The 23968-nt window shown below is 45.0% G+C and overlaps 1 protein-coding gene across 1 annotated transcript; it reads left to right on the top strand.

Moving 5' to 3' along the window:
• Positions 1–1164: 1164 nt before the first annotated feature.
• Positions 1165–23260, top strand: LOC111611255. The gene is made up of 10 exons (XM_023347155.1): positions 1165–1244; positions 19249–19515; positions 20087–20338; positions 20478–20603; positions 20754–20769; positions 20846–20928; positions 21161–21205; positions 21824–21884; positions 22275–22316; positions 22603–23260. Exons 2-9 carry the CDS (start codon positions 19407–19409, stop codon positions 22282–22284), a joined length of 702 nt encoding a protein of 233 aa, XP_023202923.1. The 5' UTR covers positions 1165–1244; positions 19249–19406; the 3' UTR covers positions 22285–22316; positions 22603–23260.
• Positions 23261–23968: the final 708 nt, after the last annotated feature.

Genomic DNA, 23968 nt, shown 5'->3' with positions numbered 1-23968 from the left:
AAGTCATTTGTTCACAACAGAAACAAGAAGGTGAAGGAAAACTTAAAATATCTTAATAACAACTTTACCTAGCAACACAAAAAGATTAAGTGGGCATTATGAGACGAGTGTCACTACAAAATCTTCATCAACTGGTCCAGTGATTCGGTAGCAGCAATATATTTTATTATCTTTTGTCTTTTTAATCTGAAATCTTTTCATTTTATGTGTGGTGAACTGTTGCTCTTGTTTGGCTGTTTTCTATTCTTGTACTGCTGATGTATGAGTCTTTTTCTTTAATGTATGTATATGTCCCTGTCTATTTTTGTGAAGATTGACGTCAAATGTTTGACAGATAAGAGTTGTTTGATGGTTAGAATAAATCGAGCGCTGGTAGTAGTGTTGATGTGACATCGTCATAAACATGACATAACATCTGTCATGAACATGAGGAAGTCTTCATGAATATTTTTGACTGTTGTCATAAAGTGTCATGCGGTGAATCATGACACTTTATGATTCTGATAAATTTATCAGTAATACTTTTATAACAAATTTATGTCAGATCATGATTTCTTGGTTAATGTCAAGTTGTCATAACAAAAACATTTTGAATAATGTCAACTTTGTATTAAAAGTGTCACGATTTGCTGAATGACACTTTATGACAACAAAAAATATTCATGAAGACTTACTCATGTTCATGACGGTGTCATTACAGTCTTATCCACAGCCCGTCAAATACAGTGTTACCCTTTTAATTTGTTTTTCTTAAACTAATACATTATGTTGTTTATGTCAACAGTTCCCAAACGAGCCACTGTGACCCTGATACCAAACTGGCCTCTGATATATAAATATAACTATTGATAGTTATGCAAGAATAGATAATAAAAATAGTATGTAAGAGTAAGATACAAACAATAACATTTTCTCTCTGAGTTCATTCTAAGGCAAGAAAATGAAATAAACATTTTAAAATGTTTTTTTAAAAATGGATTTAGGATGCATTATAATTCTTTTTTAATATGCTACAACTCTAAAAAATATTCTAGTGTGTCAGACTATTTTTCTTTAAATTGAAGCCTTTAGGTTATATAGAAATATTATAATACTTGACTATTTGAAGAGTGACAGTGTTGAACAAATCAATGTGTCTCTCCAACAGATCAACTCTCTGTGTCTCCATCATGGCTGAGTCCTGGAGCCTCAGTGACTCTGATCTGTGAGGTTGAACATCCACCTGCAGGAACCAGGTTCTTCTGGTACAAAGCTGTTTATGATCCATCAATCAGATCCTACAGCTATGAGCTGCTGCCTGGCAGCTCTGATGGGACTGATGAGAATTTCTACATTGTTCATGGACTCACTAGCACAGCAGGTTATGTCTGTAAAGCAGGAAATGGAAAACCAAAATACAGAGATCCAAGTTTTGTCTGGTCAGCAGGTCAGTTTATCTGTGCGTCTCCTTTCAATGAGCAAGTAATAATCTTTTTACATTATTTCTACTTAGCCATGTACTTTATCCGTAGCAGTAATTTAAAGTTGTTGTATTCATTATCAAAGTAAAGAAGAAATGTCAAAGTTTTATCTGGGTTTTCATACATTGTTGAATTTTAAATTCAAAGCAGCAATAAAAAACATAAAATGAAAAGGTGAAAAGTAAAGGTTGAAGGATTTGAAAAATAGTGGATCACTTATTGTCATGAGTTGTGGTGTGAGTGGTGAAGCAGATGCTGAGGACCAAGGTCGATGTGCAACAATGATGATGTTTAACGACGTCCAAAGTACCAAGTCCAAAAAACCAGGCAGCACAGCTGAGCAGAAAGCTAAGGCTCAAGCTGGTAGCAACTGGAAACACGAATGGACAGCAGGACAGATAGACAGGTCAGACAAGACGAGACTAGGACCCGACAAAGACACAGAAACAGAGGTGACATTAAATACACAGGAGGTAATCAGGGAACGAGACGCACCTGGGAACAATCAAGGGGAAGACAGGACAACACGGAGACTCAGAGGACACAGAAACTTAAAATAGACACAGGAAAACTCAAATTATGACACTTATGAATACTGCAGTTTTTTCTCACTTGAGACAAGTTTTTGTTGAAAATATTTTGGTTGATTTATTGCCATGATAATATTGATATTTAACACTAAAGCAATAGACGATTTGGATAATCTGTTTTCAGCTTTATTCTAGATTAAATGTTGAAGGTTATCCTGCAATAGTCAGCCCCGCCCACTCCTCACTACTACCCAGGGCTGCCTACTGACCAGTTCTCTGTCTAACAGGTCCGGAAAATCTCTGAGACCTGGGTATTACCCTAAAAGTACTCTATAAGAGATAATCTATTTAAACTGGTGGCGAAAGTGATTCGTCTAGCTCTAACTACCTCCAATCCAGAAGTTATGACCCTTTACAGTTAAGAAACAATCAGCTGAGTAGCCCTCACAGCTGCATAATTCCAATAACCACTTCTGTTAACGGTAGCCCACTTTCTAATCATAACTTGCACTTGAAACCGGCTAGATTATGTTTAGTGACTTAGATGTAAGTCCCAGGGTCATTATTTATTCTCACCAAAGGAAATTATGAAGCCTCCTATTTACTGGAATCATGTACATTAGTTTTACCTTAATTAAAAGAACTGAACAAAGATTAAATGACTTTACTAATTCCAATGTCCACCAACCTCTTTAGAATTTTATAGTATAAATTTATTAAGCAAGCTTAAGCAGGGATATGCGACATACAAATCAATAATCAATCGTAAATAATTCAAAAACAGTGTAATAAAATTTACATGTACAATCATACTACCCTGTCCTCTTTTCCCTGACTAAAGTCGCAAGTTCTGAGATGGAATTTCAATGAGCAGATTCAACTCATACCCAGACGATGGTGGATCTTTGGCAACAGGAATTTCTAGCATCCTTGGTTGAGGTCTTTGCCTTGTGTGGAAAAACCCTCTTTAGAAAAGAAACAAAGCAGGACGGGTCCGAATCCTTTTGCAAAACCCAGTTCCTCATCCCTGAGGGAGCTTTGTCCTTCCTCCAAGTCTTGTTGCAGAGTTTGTAAGTGCTGGGCTGAGACGAGACCGACGATCGAATGAAGAACCAGGGATGGGGCGATGGAACCCAGTCCTTTCTTGGCGGTGTGAAGTCCGAGCTCCCCCGTGGTTCTGAAGTGCGGTCCGTGGCTCAATCTGCTTCAGCAAGTTGTCTCTCCTTCTGCGCCGTCGGACTGGGAACGGCTGGTTCCTCTTTTCAGCCCCTTTTTATGCATCTCTCCACCATGTGTGTGTATGGGGAGGTTTGGCCTACGTGACTTTCTCCACATCTGCTGTATCTCACGAAAAAATCCTCACATTGCCCAATCTATTTCTGCTGACCATAGTGGAAAGTCCCGTACTTCCCCTTTCTCCGTTGCTTCAGCCAAACTCAACACTCCAACCACCCTGTGCGCTCTGACCATCTGTTCAGAACTGCTTGCGACATTTCCTGTTTCAGGACTGTACTGTATTCCTCTCTTTTTCTATAACCCACTATTATGTATTATAGCTCATTAAACACATTAAATCTGTTGTTAAACCTGTTTGAATTAATTTCAAATGATTACAACTTCACATTATCACAAGTTTGATCCTTAGTTAACAATCAATCACATCTCTTACTTATTATAATTCATCAACCATAATCTTTCCACAGTTAATTCATTACAGAAATCATTACAGATCACATTTCAGATAATACATTTCAGAAGGTTATTATGTGATTACTTGTATTCATTTTACTATTCCTTCATATTCAATTTAATTAGCTTTTAATCAAACTACAAGATTACTTATTTTCTCTCAGGCCTCTATGCACCTTTTCTGCATGCACCCGGAAAGATCTCACACCCTATGCCAGTTTTCTTGACACCCCCTCCATGAGATCGGACGGTGCTTCGCAGAAAACACAGAGTCCAAAGTCAAAGGAGATCAAGTCCATCATCACAAGTGATAGTGAGGATGTCCCGCTCATAGCAGGTAACCGGCGACAATGAAGGTGTCCAGGAATCCACAACCGCATACTCCGACAGATTGGATGGCGGAGAAAGCCAGAGTTCTGCGCCCAAATCGTTGTCAAGTGTAGAGTCACCTGAGACGGAAAGGGTGGAACGTTCCAGCGGAGGCGGCAGAGGCGAAGGCAAGTCCATGCCGAAGTCTGGCAGCGTTGATGGAGTGTTGCAGTAGCCGTCCAACTCTGCCAGCAGATTCTGGAAATCCATATCACTTGGTGATGGAGATGAAGGGGAAAGGATGTCCTCAGTCTGGCATGCTTGGGGAGATGAACTGAGGTTCTCAGTTTGGGTACCTCTCTCGTTAGTCGCACTGCTGGCTTGGCATCCGACGTCGATAAACAAATCCGGAGACACGGGACGTGTAGGCGGAAGATAGTCGCCCACCGCCACAACTCGGCCATCCAACAGATGTAAAGTTGGGAGGCATTGCCGAGTAAGCTGGTGTTCCCACAACTTATGAATTACGGGCAGCCGTAGCCCCGTATACAATGGAGATGCTGGGAAGTCGTCGTCGGCTAGGCCAAATGCAGAGGTCCACACGATTTTGTGCACCCGTTCCAGGGATCTAGATGTGGAATCCGCTATGTAGGGCAAATCCTCCAGCCCTGTGGCGCAGAGAATTGCCGTTACATCATTAAAATGGCTGCTCACGCATTTGTGACACCAGCGGGCGGACGATGCCACCCAAATGAATCCATAGGATTCTGCGGTGATCCCACATCCCACACAGCAGGTTGATGCCTGAGGAGAAACAGTAACCCAGGTAACTTCATGATCAGTGGTTATTGATTAACTACATGTACTTACAATGACGAAAATGCTAAAGCGAAAGCTGAGAGAGTAGGCTGGTTTTAAGCCCGTGTGCCGGCTTGTTTTGCGAGCCAAGGTGAATTAATCACAGGAGCCGAAATGTCATGATCTGGTGCTGGTTCACCTCGATCATAGACATGAGCTGAATCATGGAATATTGCCGCGTAGGTCATCAGCCATACAACAATGGCGAGGTCCGAGGTCTCATGAAGCCAGTAGAGGACCACCAGGATCCCCCAAACCGTTGCCCAAAGAGCCAGAATTACCCACTTTTGCATCCAAATTCGCCGTCCTCGACCCTTGATAGCCAAGGCCTGGCGCGCTAAGTAGATGAGGATAGATACTGCGAAAAGCCCTTCTAGAATGGCTGTGAGAATCTTAAAGGGGGCGGTTCGTGCAGCTTGTGCGCCCCCCAGGACCAATTCCAGTATCAGGGCTGCGGTATCGGTGATGAGCCACAGGCAGACCACAACGCCCCTGCGCCAATTGATGCGAGTACGGCCCATCAAGTAACAGGCAAAGAGGGACGAAGCCAACCCCCATCTGTGGAGAATGAATGGACGGAGGATAAGCTTGGCATATCCTTGTAGCGCGACGAAGATCCTCATAGGATGTCCCTTGGGCCAAGGACCGGTGTGGCAGAAGACTACCCAGGCCAGGGTAATCCCTAAGTGCTCAATGGTACTCACTTGAATCGGTGCAAAAAGTGAGTTGGGATTTGATGAGTTGGTCGAAGAGTTGTTTTCCATGATGTGAGATGATGGTCGCTCTGGATCAGGTCCTGTCGGCAGCTGCGATGAAGGTTGAATGGGTCGCAGGCACACGGCAGCTCTCTCTTATGCAGAAGTAGGCTCCTCCTTAGGGGGGAGGGGCTGGTAGTTCCTCTTTTTGCAACGACAAAGTGCTTTCAGCCACGCCTCCAAGACGATTTTGCCGATGAGTATTGCTACGGCGACGCCCAGGAGACCTAAGAGATATGGCCATAGAACGCTAAGAGCGTCTAGCAGCCACTGTTCAACAATGTTGAGGCCTTCTTCCACCACATGAGCAATTTCTTCCACAACCTCGGTGGCGACGGCCACCAAAGTTGCTCCCATAGTCTCATACCAGAAACAGTCATGTTTATTAGAGCCTTCTCCACATTGCTGCCAATGCTCCATAGTGGTGGAGCAGGTGAGATTGGAATACAACAGGTTGGGTCCTACCCAGTCAAACCCTGAGTCGATGTTCCCTTCACACAGACTTTTCCGAAAAGCATGTCCTTCGGCGATGGCTATAAGGGGATTTGGAATGAACGGAACGGGTAGTCCAAGAATGCTCTTGCGCTTCTGGAGATGATATCCTAGGATTGCGTCGGTGCATGTCCGTCCACTCACTATGGCCCTCCGCCATGTGCCATTGATTTTCCGCCAAGTAACCTCAGAAGAGTGAGTGTCATACTCATCTGCATAATGTTCCTTGCAGTAGCTTTCCCAACCTCGGACGGTTTGGCAGGGTCTTCTAGCCAAACTGATTGTGCATTCGAGGACCCGTCTTGTTGTGTTTCTACAGGTCATGCGCCAAGGTCTCGGGTTGACATAACTGTCAGGTCTCCAAAAAACTCCAGGCCAAATCATGCGGTCTTTCGAATAAACCGTGGCGATGTACTGGTACTTAACCCAGTAGTTTGTTGATTCCGTGAGGCATGGTGTTACCCAAGCTTCGAACTCATCTTGTTGGAGTCCCCACCACTCGTATTCCCAATTTCGAGTGTAATCTTCATACCAGGCCCGCAAAGCCCACTTAGCAGTAGGTGCTTTGTCAGGATCAGGGCAGTTGTACCTCCAGGTGGAGTGAAGAGCGTTCCCAGTTTGCCAGAGGTCACAACGTGGCGATGAGTGGGTTTTCCTCCAACAGGTGTCATTAAGGCTCTCAAAAATTCTTTTGGCGACACATTTGTCAATTTTTGCAAAGTCGTTTTTAGGAGCTTTCAGAAGGTCATCAGGAGTTGGAAGGGGTTGTGTACGCAAATTGGCAATGTGTAGCTCCTCCAAACCAGTATGAGAGCGAACCGTTCCCTCCGGAAAGTCTCCCATAAAGAACGTCTGGTCTTTGGCTATGTATGTCCATGGGAATGAGTTGTTCAGCCAGGTTTCAACTTCTGTGCGGACTGTGCGTATAGAGTGCCACAAATCTGCCCAGTATTCTTCTATGGCTGTAACTATATAATTCTGTCCTGCACATTGCACAAACTTATTCCAGAGGCAAGGATTTAACCAACTGAAGTGGTGTCTATAACAGTGCTTTTGCTCCTCATCATACATAAACCGTCTAGGTCCTAGCCTGATCAGGAAAGCCGTCATGTTGGTCAAATTGGCTGATGTAGGTGGCATCGTTGTATTGACTGGAAGATTACCTCGGGAGGCATTTCGGAAGGTCCAGTTGCCCGTTGGTGCTGTTGGGATGATGTCATCCTCTCTGCAGTTCAGGTGATAGTCCCCCCAAAACTCCCCTCGTGGGAGCCAGGCTCGACAGCCTGAGGACCTGGGTGGGGCTGGGTAAACTACTTCGGTGTCCCAGTACCCTTGGTTGGGCAGCAGTAGCAACGATCGACAAGCCATGTTGCAATGCCATTCTGGCATGCCTCGGTCCGGGTGAATCCAGTTGCATCTGACGGTCCGTCGTTCTTTGTTTCGCAGAACCCGTATCCAGCAGAGCACTCCAGTTTCGAGGAAGTCATAGTTGTAGATCTCCCAGGTGCGATTCAGAAGGTCGTCCAGAGTGGAGTCGTTCAATCCGAAGGCTCGGCGCTCCACGTACTTTTTCCCGTTGTCTTTGGCGAACAGCCCGGTTCGGTTCTGGACAGATGTGTCGTTGTTCCATGGTACAAAAATAGCCGTAGTGCTTGTATTCCAACAATTGAAGTTAGCGTACTTAGAATGTCCATAGGTGACCCTTGTATGCGTAAGATACCACGGTCCAACTCCGATGAAGTAGAAGATAGTAGCAAGAACAGCAGCAGCAAACAGCAGGGCAAGAAGCGTTAGCAGCCCTTTCAGGCATAGGGTTTTTCTGGTTATCGTAGTCGTTTTCCGTAGCAAGGGTTCGTTAGAGATTTCCGAGTCGTCGTCGGTGTCAGTAGAGCTGTCTGATTCCGATGTAACATCCAGCAACTCCGGGTCTGTAGGTCGGCGCCTCATGCCGATAGCATCCATCCTGGCCAGATTAGTGCTTCTCTGGGATCCGCTGTATCAGGCGCTGTACAGATTTTTCTCAAAGAGTTGAGGTGGCCTTGGTTGGCAGGGTTCTTTCCAACCCGTCTGGTGGCCCTTCTCTGCTGTAGGGCTGTATATATGGGAGAGGGGTAGGGTAAATCAGGCTCCAACCCCCTCCACACCCACTTCCAGTGGAACACCCTCCAGTAGTCCGGCCTAGGGAATGGGCCTGGGGCGGTTCCATTTTTCAGCGCCTGGTCTTGCCAGGATTCGTGTTTGTACCCTATTGGGGCAGGTACTGAGACGTAGGTGTACAATGATTGTCCATGCAGAGTTAGTCTAGTGCGGTACCCCCAGGTTGACGGAGTAAAAATCCTCTGGTGTGGTGGATTGGGGTAGACCCTGTCTATTTCCAATTTCAATGGAAGCCTGGTGTTATTAAATATATAACATTCAGGATTTATTTCCCTCCTTACTATGGTTTTCGCCATACTTGGTGAAGTGGTCCAAATCATCATGTCATTAAGTGAAATTTCACAATACAGTCCTTGCAGTGGTTCAAGATAATGGGGACCCCACCTAATCCGTAGCTCGATCCCCTGTAACCTGAAATACACTGTATTAAAAGTCCATGGTAGAGATCTTGGGCACATAGGGGAGATTGATGCAACATTAACCGTGTTGTCGGATCCTCTTCCTTTCCAAGCGGGCGGTGCGGTAGGGATAAATAAATGTGGCTTCATGGCAGGGGGCGTCGTGTATTCTTCACTTTCCCCCACCTCTTTTACGTTTTGGAAATTGGTGGGTCGGAGATATATGAGAAACTTGAGAAAATAGGCCTCGGTGAGCGGATTGGAAACAGTGAAATCTTCTCTTGGCATATCTAGTAGAATGGAGGTGGTAGGGAGTTTTAAAAACGGGCCTCTGTCTGACAGTCCCGATGAGGCTCCAACCCCCACTTTGAACAATCTAGTCACAAAACACTGTCTCCCCTTTCGCTTTTTGGTTTTTTGCTGACCTGCAGACTCGACGACTCGTTTTCCTCCTTCCGGTGCGTCCATCAGTCTTGGTTTGTCCTTTTCCATGGAAATGCTGAGGCGAGCTTCTGCCAGGCGTGAGTTTTGGATTTCTTCTTGGGAGGCTCCGGCTCCGTACTGGACACGGTGGCGTGAGTCTGCTCGTCTGGTACCACTTTGATGGCTGCTCCGACTGAGTAGATCCCTTTATAGGGGACGGTGATCATGCGCACTGACAGCTGGACATGACAGGAGGTGCTAGGATCAGAGGGCGTACTCGCCCTGTGAGCCACGCCTCCCGGGTGTTGCAAAACTCCATCCCGAAACTGGGATTCCGCTGTCACCCAGTACAGGCAAGACTTCTCTTTTGGTCTCACCGCATTGCTGCCCCATCCTTCCACCTCTGTGGTGTAGTAATACATATCCGAGCTGCGCACCCCATCTTCTCTTGGTACATCCGGCAGATCCACTATGGGTATCGTGCAGTCATTGATGACCTCCAAAATTAGATGTGCCCAGGTGGTTAGTTCCCAGGGGCCTGTCCACCCACCGTTAACGGCTTGCTCTCGGGCGTCATCTGGGAGTGCACTTAGCTCCTCAGCTGATGGTTGGTATGCATGAGGCCGATGTACCCGGAAGACCACAGGAGAGTGGTTGGCATTCAATGGTGGACACGACAGGGATGCTCTAGCAGCGTCATATGGCCAGGCGGCCTGAACAGAATCCCACAGGACATCATGGGGCCCTTCTTCCCTCTTCCACACCCATGGGTCCAGTTCCTCTGGAGTGTTCGGAGGGGCGGAAGGTCCTGGTAATATTATCGGTATGGAGCTCCCATAGTTCGGCTGCACTTGCCCATAGGTTCTGTAATATCGCAGCGAGCTGTAAAATCTTGTCACTTGCCACCCTTCAGCTTCGCCTGTCAGTGTTACCTCTCCACTCTTCAGCTGTTCCTCGCACACAGGGCAGTGGTGTAGCTCATCTCCGTCCCACGTGCAATAACAAGTTCTTGGTTTTTCCTGGAGCCACCCCCATTGGGTTTCCAACTTAAGTCGGGGCAGGTAACCCACTCGGCAGTTCCCACAGACTGTGTTGTTCAATACCGTGACTGGGGAGACGCGAAGGTGTTGTAGCATCTCTGCGGTAGCCTCCTGGTGTCTTGGCTTCTCACGGCCCGGTCCTTCCCAGATAATGGGAAGATGGTGGTCGGCTAAACAAACCGGGCAGCCGCTTTTAGCTTTTCTCCAAACCAGCATCTCTCTGTCCTCCGACAGGACTCCATTTTTGGCCCAATCCAATTTCTTCAGGGCTCGTCCTGCCCAAATCCCTGAAGGGGTTCTTCTAATTACAACCACCCCTTTCACGGTGGCCAGTCCGAGATAGGGTGGAATGGTACATGATTCACTGGCCATTTCACCGGCTTCTGTTTCGCTTTAGTCAGGAACCGGCTTGAGCTGCTCAACTCCTTGGATCCCTTTTCTTTCCAGCAATACTGTGTTCCTATCCAGTACTTTTTTGACGATGTCAGTTGTCTCAAACTTGGGTTTTACTGCTGCATGTACAGGTTGCTCTCTTGCTTTGACCCACACGCGCTGTCCCTCTCGGAATGGCACTCTGGGCGTCAGCTTCTCCTTTTTGTCGCTGGAGCCCCGCCCCACTTCCTTCGTGGTGAACGGCCGTTGGTTGAGTTCCATCGCAGGGGCGGGTCTTTCGGCTCTGCTTCTGTCGTTCAGGGCCTGCCCTATTTCCACCGCTTGGGTGCTCCAACTGTTGGTGTTAGCATTTTTAGCTATCCAGCTTTTCACTAACCCTATGGCTCGTTCCACCACTCCGTTAGCTTGTGGGGTGTAGGGTGGCGAGTAAACTCGCATTACTCCATACTTCTGACACCACTGGTCAACCTGTGAATTACGGAAATGAGTCCCATTGTCCGTGCGCAGCTCTTTCGGGATTCCCAGGGCACTGCATACTTGTTCCAGCATGCCGACAACGCTATTGCCGTTTGCTTTCCTGGCTGCTTTTGTAGTTACAAACCCCGACATGGAATCCACCAGCACTAAGAGGTACTTCTCACCTCTCCTTCCTGTTATCCCCATGGGTCCTGCAACATCCATGCAGACTGAGCCCCAGGGGACTGTGCTTTTGATGGACAACCCATCCATCCGCTGCCCTCGGCGACCTGCGTTGTATTGACCACACACTTCACAGTCCCTTAGCACGCGTTGGACTTGTTTCACTGGGATCCAAAGGTCTTGCTCCTCCAGTTCCTTACGGGTAGGTCGCACGCCTGCATGTCCAAGGGCCTCATGCACGCTCCGCACGACCTCAACCACGTATTCTTCTGGGACCTCCCGTCCTTTGGGAGTTCTGTCCCACTTCTCGGTACCGACAAAGACGATCTTCCTTTGTTGGACATAACAGTCCACTTCATCATTCCCACGCCAATGAGCTCCCTCATGCGTGTGTGCTCTTTGGTGCTGCACTTCTATTTCCAACTGCAGCTTCAGCTCAGCAATCTTTTTCCACAAATCTTTGTGTGCCACTGGCTTGCCCTTTGCTGTCTCGAAACCATTTTCTTCCCAAATGGCCAAGTCCTCTCTGAGAGCCTGAGCGCAGTAGTAACTGTCGGTTACTAACCTGGCACTTTTGATTTTCCTTTTCACCAGCTCCAGCAATCCTTCCAGTACTGCCGTCACTTCTCCGGCTTGAGCACTACCCGGGGCCTTTCCTTTCTGGCGGCATTTCTCTTTGCCGTCCTGCTTCAGAATAAATCCCCAGTATGCCGACTGGTCGGACCCCTTTCTGGATCCATCGGTGTAGATTGTCCATTCCGGTTGTCCTGGCTTCTCAAGTGTTTCTTGTGGTTTTTTCTTACTGGTAGGTTGTGCTGGCCCAATTTCAAGCTCCGGGTCCAGCAAGATGTCCTCCCATCTTCCCCACCGAGTATTGGTTGCTTTAGTACTTTCCACAGTCCCTTTTCTTAGGTACTTGTGAACTTGGCTTTGTGTGATGACTTTAACTGGTTGTCCTTGTGCTAAATCTTTCAGCACACCCCAATAGCGGGCTAACACCGCTAGCTCTTTCTCTTCCTGCGGATATTTCTTTTCAACAGAAGTTAGGGTGTAACTCCACAGGGTAACTAAGCCTCCATTTTCGTTACTCACTTTGATCATGGCATCGTCATTCTCGCAGCTGATCTCTGCCACCAGTCTTTCTGACAAACTCCTTGGTTCCAATCTCACAGCTGCTTGAATGGCCCTTCTCAGTTCCTCTAGGTTCTGTTGATTTGCTGCTGTCCAAACCCAGGGTCTTTTTCCGTCTTTCTCGTCGTCCTCACTTTTCCTCAGGCAGTGGTACAAAGGTTTGGCATATTTCTGATAGTTGGGTACATGGTCTCTGACATAGTTGCACAGTCCCAATATTTTCTGCAAGTCATTTTCTGACTGTGGTGGTTGAATGTTCGTCAGCTTTTCTCTGTACCCATCCGAGAGTCCCAAGTCCGACGTGACTTGGAAACCCAGATAATTCACTTGGAACTGTCCAAATTGACATTTCTTGAGGTTTAGCTTCAAACCTGCTTTGGTGAGATTTTTAACCACTTTTCGTAGCCTCTCTAGGTGTTCTTCTTCTGTGTCATCAGCAATAAAAACATCATCAATGTACACAGTTGCACCCACGTCCCCCAACACTTCCATCACTGCTGACTGGAACACGTTTGGGGAGTTCTTGTACCCCTGGGGTAACCTTTGCCACACATAGCTCTTGCCTTTGTGGGTGAATGCAGTTTTACCTTGCGACTGTCTGGCGAGGCGTAGAGAGAAAAATCCATTGGCTAGATCGATGCATGACTTGAACTTCTTGACTCGAAGAGTTTTCAACGCTCCTTGTGGATTAATTAAACTGGCTCGGTTTGCTATTGTTCTCCGATTCAGGGCCTTGAAGTTGATAACTGGCCTCCAACCCCCTCCAGCCGATTCAGGTTTCTTCACCGCCTGGATGGGGCTGTTGGTGATCGGGTTGAGCTCCTCTCTGATGATCTCTAGGGCGCCCAGCTCCTTCACGATCTTGTCCATCTCCTCGACTGCTCCTGGGTTCAACGGGTACTGCCGAACAGGTGGATGAACCCCACCTTCGATGTGATGAACAAACTTTGGGCCCAAATCTCCACAATCATTTTTGAACCGTGCTACCTGTGCTGTAGCGATGATTTCACGTAGCTTCTCTCTCCCAGCCGGGGAGAAGTCACTCTCTTCAAGTTTCTGTTCTGTCACCGTTGGTATGTCGACCGGTTTGTACCAGTCTCGCTTCTCTGATCCTGTTTGTGTTGGGCCGACTTTCACCAATCTTGCTTTCAAGCTCGTCAGCCTTCGCTCCAGTCGGCGATGTGTGCCTTTCTTTTTACTGAGTTCGTCTAAGTCTTTTACTGTGAGGAGATTGTAGGGACCTTTCACCCACACTACTCCTTTCCAGGTCCCATATGGCATTTCTTCTATTTTTCCATTGGCAAACTGAACCTTTAGGTGTCCTGCTGTTTTTAGGTCTTTGCGGGTCATCGACACCTCCGCTCCGGTGTCCACTAGGTAGGGCACTCCTTCCACTTTAGCATAGATTTCGTCCCCTTCCCAGTAGGCATTTTCTAAAACAACCCGCGACCTGGACGTCATTACTTTGGTGACCCTCCGGCCCCGGCTTTACGGGACTCACGGAGGGCCGTCCTCTCTTCTGGGCTCAATTTCCTATACTCCTCATCTGTCAGGAACTGACCTTTCCCTGGCTGATTTGATGAAGCCGGAGGGTTGGTCGGTTTCCCTTGTGGTCCTGGTGGTTTCTGCTGGAACGGCCGGTTCCGGAAGTTGGGTGGCGGTGCTCCTTGTTGAAACGGTCTGCTCTGGAAGTTGGATGGCGGTGCTCCTTGCTGGAACGGTCTACCCTGGAAGTTGGCTGGTTGTCTGATGTTAACCCTCCCAGGTGGCTTTGCCGGTTGGCTAGCCTCCTTCTTCCTTTTGTCCTCGTAGTACTGTTGTTCCAGGTCGAATCCCTGCACCGCTACATCCATCTGAGCGACCGTCGTGCTTCTCACTGGCAACTTTACGAACACGATCTCCCCTCTGCGTCCTTTTGTCACCTCACGCAGTACTTTCACATATCTCGCAGGGGAAACGGTCTGCTTAAGTGTGTGCCACAGCGGTTCCAACCGGCTTCCCTTGTCCAGCCGTCCTCTGGCTCTCTTCACCTGGGACTCTTCATCATCCATGTCCTCCAACACCAGCCTTTCATAGTTGCTCTGTGCTGAATCTGTTCCAACCATCGGGTCCGCAGTCACGCTGGTCAGCCACAACTTTTTGGCTCCCTCGTGGTTGGTGGTAGACAACACAGTTGGCCAAACATCTTTTAGATACTCCTCATTGTTTTCGTCTGCGTTTTTACTCCTAATTACCAGCCTTAGATTCTTCAACTCGGCGTAAGCATCCTGTCCCGTATTAGCGGCAGGTAGCTGAGCCAACGCCCCTGGTGGCCTCACCGGGATCTGTGGTCCTGGCTCCGAAGACGTCGCCTGGGGTTCCTCTTCATCAGCCGACACTTCGTCCAGCTTCTGTCGAGCCTCCCTGGAGTATTTGAAGGCGGCTTTCTTCAGTCGTCGCAGCATCACATCATACATAATTCCAATGTATGCATTCCTGAAGTTGGTGGTCAGGGAATAGTGTGCTGTCAGAGTGGAGCAGGATGGTGTCATCAGGATGTTAGCCCATTCTCCGATTGTCGCTTCCACCTCGAGCTGCACCCGGTCTCCCAATCTGCTGGCCCATCCTGCCGGGATCTGGTACTCGGTTTGGCCGACTTCTGGTACATACGTACGCCGTCCGTCCTTAGCCTGCACGGGACCCCAGGTCACGTCTCTTGCCAGTCTCTCAGAAGATCCTTCGATGTCAAAGGTTTCTATTTCTTTCTTCTTACCCCGATGCTGTCCTGTTCGGAGTGTCTTATGCTCGGCCGGTAGTTGCTTTGGGTCGGAGAAGACGCTGCCGTGATCGCTCTCCTCTTCTTCTTCTCCAGGATGTTCGATCTCCGGTTGCTCCTCTTCGTCCTCCGAGTCACTGATGTCCTCATACTGCTGTTGTCGAAGAGGTTCTCTCCTGGGGGAGTTCAGCGGTCGAATCTTGGCTGGTTTCATCGGTCCTTCTTCTTTCGGGACCGTCGGCTGCTCATTCTTGACTTTTCCCGCATTGGGTTTTTTCAGTTCACTGTGGCTCTCTTCAAACGAGAACTCCTTAACGTACCTTGCTGCGGAGAACTCTGGTTCAACAGGTGCCTCCTTTATCTTTATCCTGGGTGGCTGCACGGCTTTGGCTTTACCGATCTGGGTGGTGTTTGAAACCTCACTCTGTGGAATTTTTAAGGGATATTTCTTGATTTCTTGCGATGGATGGCTAATGCGGCATTGCTCCTCCATCTCAGCTGCCAATTTCACCCCTTGCTCAGTGCGGAGTCGATGCAGACGGGGGTCAACCACCACCACCACTTCTTTGAACACAAAGAAATGACTGTTGGTCTTGGCTATATTCACCACTCCGTTCTCCGCTATTGATCTGGCGGTGTCCCTTGGCAGATCTGGCGATCTCAGTCCCTGTACACTCACTATCACTCTTCTCATGCATTCGTTGCTGGCCGCCGCTAAGCCCCGCTCGAGTCCATGCCACATCTTCTTCCGATATTCCTCCAAACTCTCTCCTTTTCGGTAGACGTCAATCGGGACTAGGATTACAGCTCCATAAGGGAGACTATAGCCGTTCATCAAGACTACTTCTCCCCTTGTCTTTGGGCTACAGGTGGCTTCTAGCAATTTTGAATCCGCTTGGTAATATTGCCCTGCTTGGTCCTCAAGGCTGCGTCTGAACTTTCGATTGTGGATCTTGTATCTGTCATTGGTGAACACAATCAGTCCGTCACCCTCAAGATCCCATATTCTTCCAATAACCTGATAAATCCGGAGGCCGGTCTGCAGTCTAAAGTTGCTGGCCCCCGGTGGTATTTCGGCTAATTCTCGGGCCATCCTCCAGGTGTCCGATTTCTGAGTCTTCTTCTTAGGGCGACCGGGGTCCCGCTGCTCCTCGTCCGATTCCTCCCTGTCCTCGTCGGAACTGCTGGCCGCTGGGGTCTCCGTAGGTGGTAGTGGATGCCTTCTCTCCGTGCTGTGGGCTCGGGGATGAAACCCGGGCTCCAGACCTCGTCGCAGGGACCAGTCCCTGGCCGCTTGCTCCAACTGCTCCTCAGTGAGGCCGCCGACGAGCGCTTCCTCGGGGTCTTCCTCATTGGCTGGTGCAGGTGGGATGTCCTCGTTCCGCGATGGACCTGGTGGAGCTGAGGGACCTCCATCGCTGTCGTCGCTGCTGTCACCGCCGGCGTTGTCGTCGCTGCCGCCCGTCAGGTCTATCAGATACCTCGGAGGTTGCTTCGTCTGGCGAGTCGGTGTCGTGGTTCTGCTGGGCAGTCGGGACGGAGGCTCAGCCACCTCCGACCCTGCCTCTTCGAGGGCTCGCTCCTTTTCCTTGCCCTCTTTGTAGGTTGAAAGTCTCTGCATGGCCTCAGCGTAGTCTTTGTACTGGTTCACCCCCTTGGCGTTTGGGTCCACCAGGATTCCATCGATGCCCGCCGCCAAGGTAGCTGTTTTTACTACGCGGTCATACTTTTCGGAGGGGCTGTGGACAATTCGTAGCTCACCATCCGCCCATCCTTCAAGGAGGTCAGCGAACCATTCCAGCCATCCTCTAACCTCCGGCTTCTTAGCCACTTTCACTGGGCATCTGACGACCCCCAGTCGGTGGCCGTGTCTAAGCTGGGTGCAGTAGTATATCCGTTTTTGCACTATGATTTCCATTGGGCTCCGAGCAACGTCCTTGCTCATGGTGAAGTGAGAATCAAAGAACATCTTTTTATTTATCTCAGTCCAGGATTCCAATCCATCACCAAGTAATATCAACATTACAGGAAATTGCGATAATGCAGATTTGGAAAGATGGGATTGATGATTCTTCCCATCCCGGCTGATGTTGCTTGCCTCTTGTTCCATTGCTGGCTTTTGTAGGGGCTCCAGTTCCCCTCTTTCTTCTTCTTCACTCATAGTTGTCTTTGTCTTTCGAGTCGCCTATCCCCCAAAGCCTCTCTTTGCGCTTTCGAGTAGGGATGGGTCCAGGCTGTGTTGGCTACTGGCTTCACTGTCTGGATCTGGTCATTCTATCCTCAGTAGAAGCTTTCCCTCACCTGTATGCTATACAGTTACTGCGAGGGTTGTGACTGATGGCCTTGTCAGTCACCACTAACTCTCTTCCCTAAGAGTTAGAAACCCAAGTGAGCTATTCAGAGTCTCGCATCTGTTTTCACTGACTTGGTGTCTTTGGGGCCCGCCTACTCAGTTGTGCGCCGCCCCACGTTGGGCGCCATGAAGGTTATCCTGCAATAGTCAGCCCCGCCCACTCCTCACTACTACCCAGGGCTGCCTACTGACCAGTTCTCTGTCTAACAGGTCCGGAAAATCTCTGAGACCTGGGTATTACCCTAAAAGTACTCTATAAGAGATAATCTATTTAAACTGGTGGCGAAAGTGATTCGTCTAGCTCTAACTACCTCCAATCCAGAAGTTATGACCCTTTACAGTTAAGAAACAATCAGCTGAGTAGCCCTCACAGCTGCATAATTCCAATAACCACTTCTGTTAACGGTAGCCCACTTTCTAATCATAACTTGCACTTGAAACCGGCTAGATTATGTTTAGTGACTTAGATGTAAGTCCCAGGGTCATTATTTATTCTCACCAAAGGAAATTATGAAGCCTCCTATTTACTGGAATCATGTACATTAGTTTTACCTTAATTAAAAGAACTGAACAAAGATTAAATGACTTTACTAATTCCAATGTCCACCAACCTCTTTAGAATTTTATAGTATAAATTTATTAAGCAAGCTTAAGCAGGGATATGCGACATACAAATCAATAATCAATCGTAAATAATTCAAAAACAGTGTAATAAAATTTACATGTACAATCATACTACCCTGTCCTCTTTTCCCTGACTAAAGTCGCAAGTTCTGAGATGGAATTTCAATGAGCAGATTCAACTCATACCCAGACGATGGTGGATCTTTGGCAACAGGAATTTCTAGCATCCTTGGTTGAGGTCTTTGCCTTGTGTGGAAAAACCCTCTTTAGAAAAGAAACAAAGCAGGACGGGTCCGAATCCTTTTGCAAAACCCAGTTCCTCATCCCTGAGGGAGCTTTGTCCTTCCTCCAAGTCTTGTTGCAGAGTTTGTAAGTGCTGGGCTGAGACGAGACCGACGATCGAATGAAGAACCAGGGATGGGGCGATGGAACCCAGTCCTTTCTTGGCGGTGTGAAGTCCGAGCTCCCCCGTGGTTCTGAAGTGCGGTCCGTGGCTCAATCTGCTTCAGCAAGTTGTCTCTCCTTCTGCGCCGTCGGACTGGGAACGGCTGGTTCCTCTTTTCAGCCCCTTTTTATGCATCTCTCCACCATGTGTGTGTATGGGGAGGTTTGGCCTACGTGACTTTCTCCACATCTGCTGTATCTCACGAAAAAATCCTCACATTGCCCAATCTATTTCTGCTGACCATAGTGGAAAGTCCCGTACTTCCCCTTTCTCCGTTGCTTCAGCCAAACTCAACACTCCAACCACCCTGTGCGCTCTGACCATCTGTTCAGAACTGCTTGCGACATTTCCTGTTTCAGGACTGTACTGTATTCCTCTCTTTTTCTATAACCCACTATTATGTATTATAGCTCATTAAACACATTAAATCTGTTGTTAAACCTGTTTGAATTAATTTCAAATGATTACAACTTCACATTATCACAAGTTTGATCCTTAGTTAACAATCAATCACATCTCTTACTTATTATAATTCATCAACCATAATCTTTCCACAGTTAATTCATTACAGAAATCATTACAGATCACATTTCAGATAATACATTTCAGAAGGTTATTATGTGATTACTTGTATTCATTTTACTATTCCTTCATATTCAATTTAATTAGCTTTTAATCAAACTACAAGATTACTTATTTTCTCTCAGGCCTCTATGCACCTTTTCTGCATGCACCCGGAAAGATCTCACACCCTATGCCAGTTTTCTTGACAATGTCTTTCTATATTTATTTCCCAGATCCTCGTCCAGCAGCTTCTCTCTCAGTGAATCCTGACAGAGTTCAACACTTCAAATCTGACTTTGTGTCTGTGAGCTGTGAGGGAAACTCTGCTGAGTGGAGAGTGTTGAGGTTGACAGAAACAGGACAACTGTCAGCCTGCTCCACCTGGGGGACAATGACTGGATCTACATGTACCTTCAAGATAAACTTGTCTGTTAGTAGAGTTTACTGGTGTGAGTTTGGATCAGGAGAGTTCAGCAATGCAGTGAACATCACTGTACATGGTAGGTTATGATTTATAAACCTATTCTTTCATATTCTTTTCTTTTGTATACATTTCATGCAGAATGTTAATCAACAAAATATCCATTGCAAAATTGAATACATACCAAGAGTGCTTTCAAAGACCAAGTAAATCGAAGTTGCGTTGTTACTGAGAGAAAACCATGCTTGTCTGCTTTTTATGACATCAAAAATGGCAGACTCTTAAATGAAGTACATAAATTCCGCCACTAGATGACAACAACTAAGCACTTCTATAGTATAAATCTGTGAAATGTCAAAAAAATTACATTCAACAGCACATAAACATTTACTTCCAACATATGGATTCTTTATAAAACTGGAGCTTCTATGTTTTACTTCATGACGATCAAATTCAGTTGTTTTTAAATGCACAAGATCATTTGTGTTTTAGTGATTATTTATAAGTCACTTTTTTAAACATCTAATGCAGATAATTTGTCTGAAATCGAAATATGTTCTGATTTATGTAAATGTAAAATCTTTTCTTCAATGACAGCTCTGACTTTGAAACTAATGCCTGAAATTAAATTTTATCTGACTGTTTTACAGACAGTTTTTTGAATAATACAATCCTGGTGAGCCCTGTTCATCCTGTGACTGAGGGAGATCCTGTTACTCTGAGCTGCAGAGATAAAAAACAAAATCGTCTCTCCAATGTATTTTTCTATCATAATGATAAACTCATCAACAATGACGGCAGAGAGGAGCTGAATATCTCTGCAGTGTCAAAGTCAGATGAAGGTTTCTACAAATGTCAACATTCAAGAGAGGAGTCACTACAGAGCTGGATGTCTGTTAGAGGTGAGGAGGATTAAAATATGTGATGGATTTTCTTTTTAAACAATTTTCTAAAGAGAATGGTAAACGGAGCCAATGGTATTTTTTTTCCATTTTGATTTTATACAGATGTTTTCTTATTTCCAATGTTTCTTTTTTCCAGTTACTGTGCCCAGTCCTGCCAGCTCTTCATTTCCTGTGATGTTGATCATTGGATCAGTTGTTGGAGTCGTTCTCTTTATTCTCATTATTCTCCTGCTGTCATGGTGGCGATACAGTCGGTCCAAAAGTGAGACTTTTTTCTTCTTAAGCTGTTGTGGGAAATACAGTGATACGTAAAAATTAAGTGCTTTGAATTTATTTAGCTGTTAAACAAAACTGAGGATAAAAACCTTTTCACTATAATGCAACAAATGTACTTTTTTCTCCTCGTCCACAGATTCATGGTGCATCAGGTCAGTACGCTGGAATTTACTTTTCTCAACAATCCTTCATTGAATTTAATTTCAGTTTAACTTTTACATATTTTAGGTCAGAGGTCAGCAGTCAGAGCTCCTCCACAAATCAAGGACTCAACCAGAGAGAGAGTCAAGTTTACAACTCTCTGCTACACGGTTAGTAACTCTGTTGTTCATTTACAAAGTGTATTCTCCTGCTACTCAGTGGGGAATTTTCAAAGATTTAAACATAAACTATAGGAAAAAACTCAATTTTCAAAGTATAACTTTATCATAAACTTGTAATGTACCATAAAGCTTTTATTTGGTTATATTTGTGACAGACTTAAAACTAATCTGCTTAAATTCATGCTGTCATTTTAAACTTGACCATTTTATTATTTTGCAGGTGATACTTCAGAGTATGAAACAATCCAGTCAGCTTCTAACAATAGTAAGTTTTATTTCTTTTCAGTATTGGTTGTACTGTACTAACCATAATAGTTAATGCTTCACTAGCTTTGGGTCACATACTGTTTTATCTGAAAAAAAAAATGCTGTAATCCACCTGCTCTTGACATGATTTGGATTTTCAGTAGAAAAAAGCTTTTTTTTTTTCTGGCCAGGATTTTAGGGACAATTGTAGTCAAGCAGACAGAACCTCTTGATCAACATCTTATTCTGGACTATTTTCAGTCAGAGTTTTGTAAATTTCAATGATCTTCCAGCTTTTCCTGGAGTTTCAAATGATAGTTTGATGTAGAGTGATGAAGGTCAACGTTCTGCTCCTTATGTTAGATCTGATTTCAGACCTGAGCTTTAAATACTGTTGACTGAAGTGCAGTAGTTAAAAATTCAATCAATGGCTCCATCTACTTACAGATACCATTCCTGTCTAGTTTGGTGTTCCTCAGAGCTTTGCTTTGGGGAACATTGTTGTTTTTGCTTCCACCTGTTCCTTTAAAGATACCTTTTTGTTATGCAGATTATATCCATCTATACATTTCATTGTATTAATTTGATCCCTGCTTCACCTTAAATATTCTTTTTTGTTATTTCTGATGATTGACAGGGAGGCCTGGTAATCCAGAGGACGATCATGTTTACATAAATATGAACAACAGAAAACACAGGTAGGTGCGTTCAGCTGCGGCTCCAGTTAATGTTTTCACTGAAATGTGACCTCATAGCAGCTCTACTACATGCTATTAAAACTCAACATGCAGTTCAGACAATCTGCCCTTTGAGCATCTACATGCTACAAGTAGAAATCAGCAGAACCAGACAGATTAGAAAACCAGAGTTCTAGATAACTGACTCTCATCTGCATCAATAGTTTGGTTTCTCTGTGGAAACATTTGTTTGTTGATAGCATGAGAAATGTTGGTGATTTGTTTTCAACATAAAGTAGAACTACTCTGCTGATTTCAGTTCATCACAGCATCTGCATATTCAAACCAAATAATATCTGCTACCGATGATCTGTGTGCTCTAAAAATACTGAGATCTGGTTTTTGTTTTAGAATCCATTAAAAGAATCACTGTAGTGAAAAGAAAACAAAAAGGTATGTGAACTCTGCATTCAGATGAATTTGTAAATATTCATCATGATTTCATGTAATTTACAGCCAGTAATTTGTTAATTGAATAAATATATATATGTATTTTTTGTATTTGATTTTCATATTCAGAGGTAAAATTTGCTGCTACTTTATAATATAGAGTAAAATAAAAAATATATATATTGTCATTCTTTGAAAATTTGCTGTAAAGTTTTCATGGTTGAAATTGTTTTTGCAAATGATGACAAAACAAGAACATGTGTTACATTGTCACACTTTTTCTCTACAGGAAAGTGGAGTCCTGCTGCAGTTTATTCTGAAATCAGATCAAGAAAGTTTACAAAAATGCATTTTAACTTTCTATTGGTTCAGATTGAACTGAACTGAGTTTTTTATTATTGCAACATAAGAAAAAAAGCCACATCCTCAAATGTTCCTAACAAAAGTCTGTGGATGAAGATGAGCTAGTCAACATTTTATGAAACTGATGCAAGTAGCTCTGGAATACAAACACAAACGTACAGAAATTGGAACAGATACAATTTAAAGTTTTGTCTGGACTGAAATCACTTAGCTCAGGTTTTATTTTAACATAACAGTATGTCCTTTAAAAATGCAGCACTTCTCATGTTTATTGTTCAAGAAAATTCATTTCTATGTTTGGTGTAAAGATATATTATTAGCTCTGTTTATTCTATTTGCATGCAGAAAAACACATATTAGATGTAAAAATATTTGTGTGTATTTTTATTTTTGACCATTTTTAACTCCATACTTACAATTATTATTAATTACAAACTCACTGGATGCATGATTTTGAAATGTGAAATGCAAAAACATACACAAACAACAACTTAAGAAAGCCATGACACTTTGATATTTTCCATTTTATTACACCTGGCATACATGTAAGGAGTCATCATGCTAAATAAAAGTATGTAAACATGTTTACTGATAATGTTTAATTAATATTTATCCTAATTCTATGCTGAGTGTATTATTGTTTCAAAAAAAGAAAAATTTAACTTTTCTTATACAGTCAGGTTTCAAACTATTTCCACGTTTGGTAGATTTAGATATTTTCCTTCAAACAAAAAGTTTTTTGTAAAGTGATACCAACAGCTATTAAAAAAGCCTTTTTATAATCGCTGATTGACTTTTTGGGTGTTTCTGCAGGTAATTTGAGTATTTATCTTTGGTGATGAGCTACAAGTCTTTGAAGTTGGAAGGCCTCCCTGCCATCACCATAATCTTCTTTTTCCTCCACAAATTCACTGTCACGTGGAACTCTGCAATTGTTTTCAATGTGAGAAAAACATAAGTTGACATTAAGGTCAAAAGGTTGATTTTACATGAAACCCACTGCTTAACTTTAAAGTGGATCCTGAAGATTGTAGATCAAAGAACTAGAAAATTCCTAAAGAAATTTAACCGGGGCCTGCCAAAGTGTGCCGGTCGGTTTGGACCCATCGTTCTGATGCTAAAAATTAGCATCAATGCTAAGCTTAGCTAAAAAATTACAAAGTAGCATGTGGAGAATCACAAGAATGTTGACTAACATGGACCTGCAACATTCAGTATGTTAAAATTAATGCATACGCTAAAATTAGTCAAAATGCTGATGTTAGCATGAGTGCTGTGAGTAGCATGTGGGT

The sequence above is a fragment of the Xiphophorus maculatus genome, chromosome 14 (assembly GCF_002775205.1).
Source record: "Xiphophorus maculatus strain JP 163 A chromosome 14, X_maculatus-5.0-male, whole genome shotgun sequence".
Taxonomy (NCBI): domain Eukaryota; kingdom Metazoa; phylum Chordata; class Actinopteri; order Cyprinodontiformes; family Poeciliidae; genus Xiphophorus; species Xiphophorus maculatus.
Note: the sequence above shows the minus strand (reverse complement) of the source record. Positions and strands in the feature narration are given on the sequence as shown.

Bases quoted from the DNA above. Each gene is read 5' to 3' on its own strand.
- LOC111611255 (XM_023347155.1), top strand. From the start codon at position 19,407: ATGACTGGATCTACATGTACCTTCAAGATAAACTTGTCTGTTAGTAGA. The intron at 20,929-21,160 runs GTTAGTAACTCT...ATTATTTTGCAG, and splicing joins TTACAACTCTCTGCTACACG to GTGATACTTCAGAGTATGAA. The intron at 21,206-21,823 runs GTAAGTTTTATT...GATGATTGACAG, and splicing joins CCAGTCAGCTTCTAACAATA to GGAGGCCTGGTAATCCAGAG.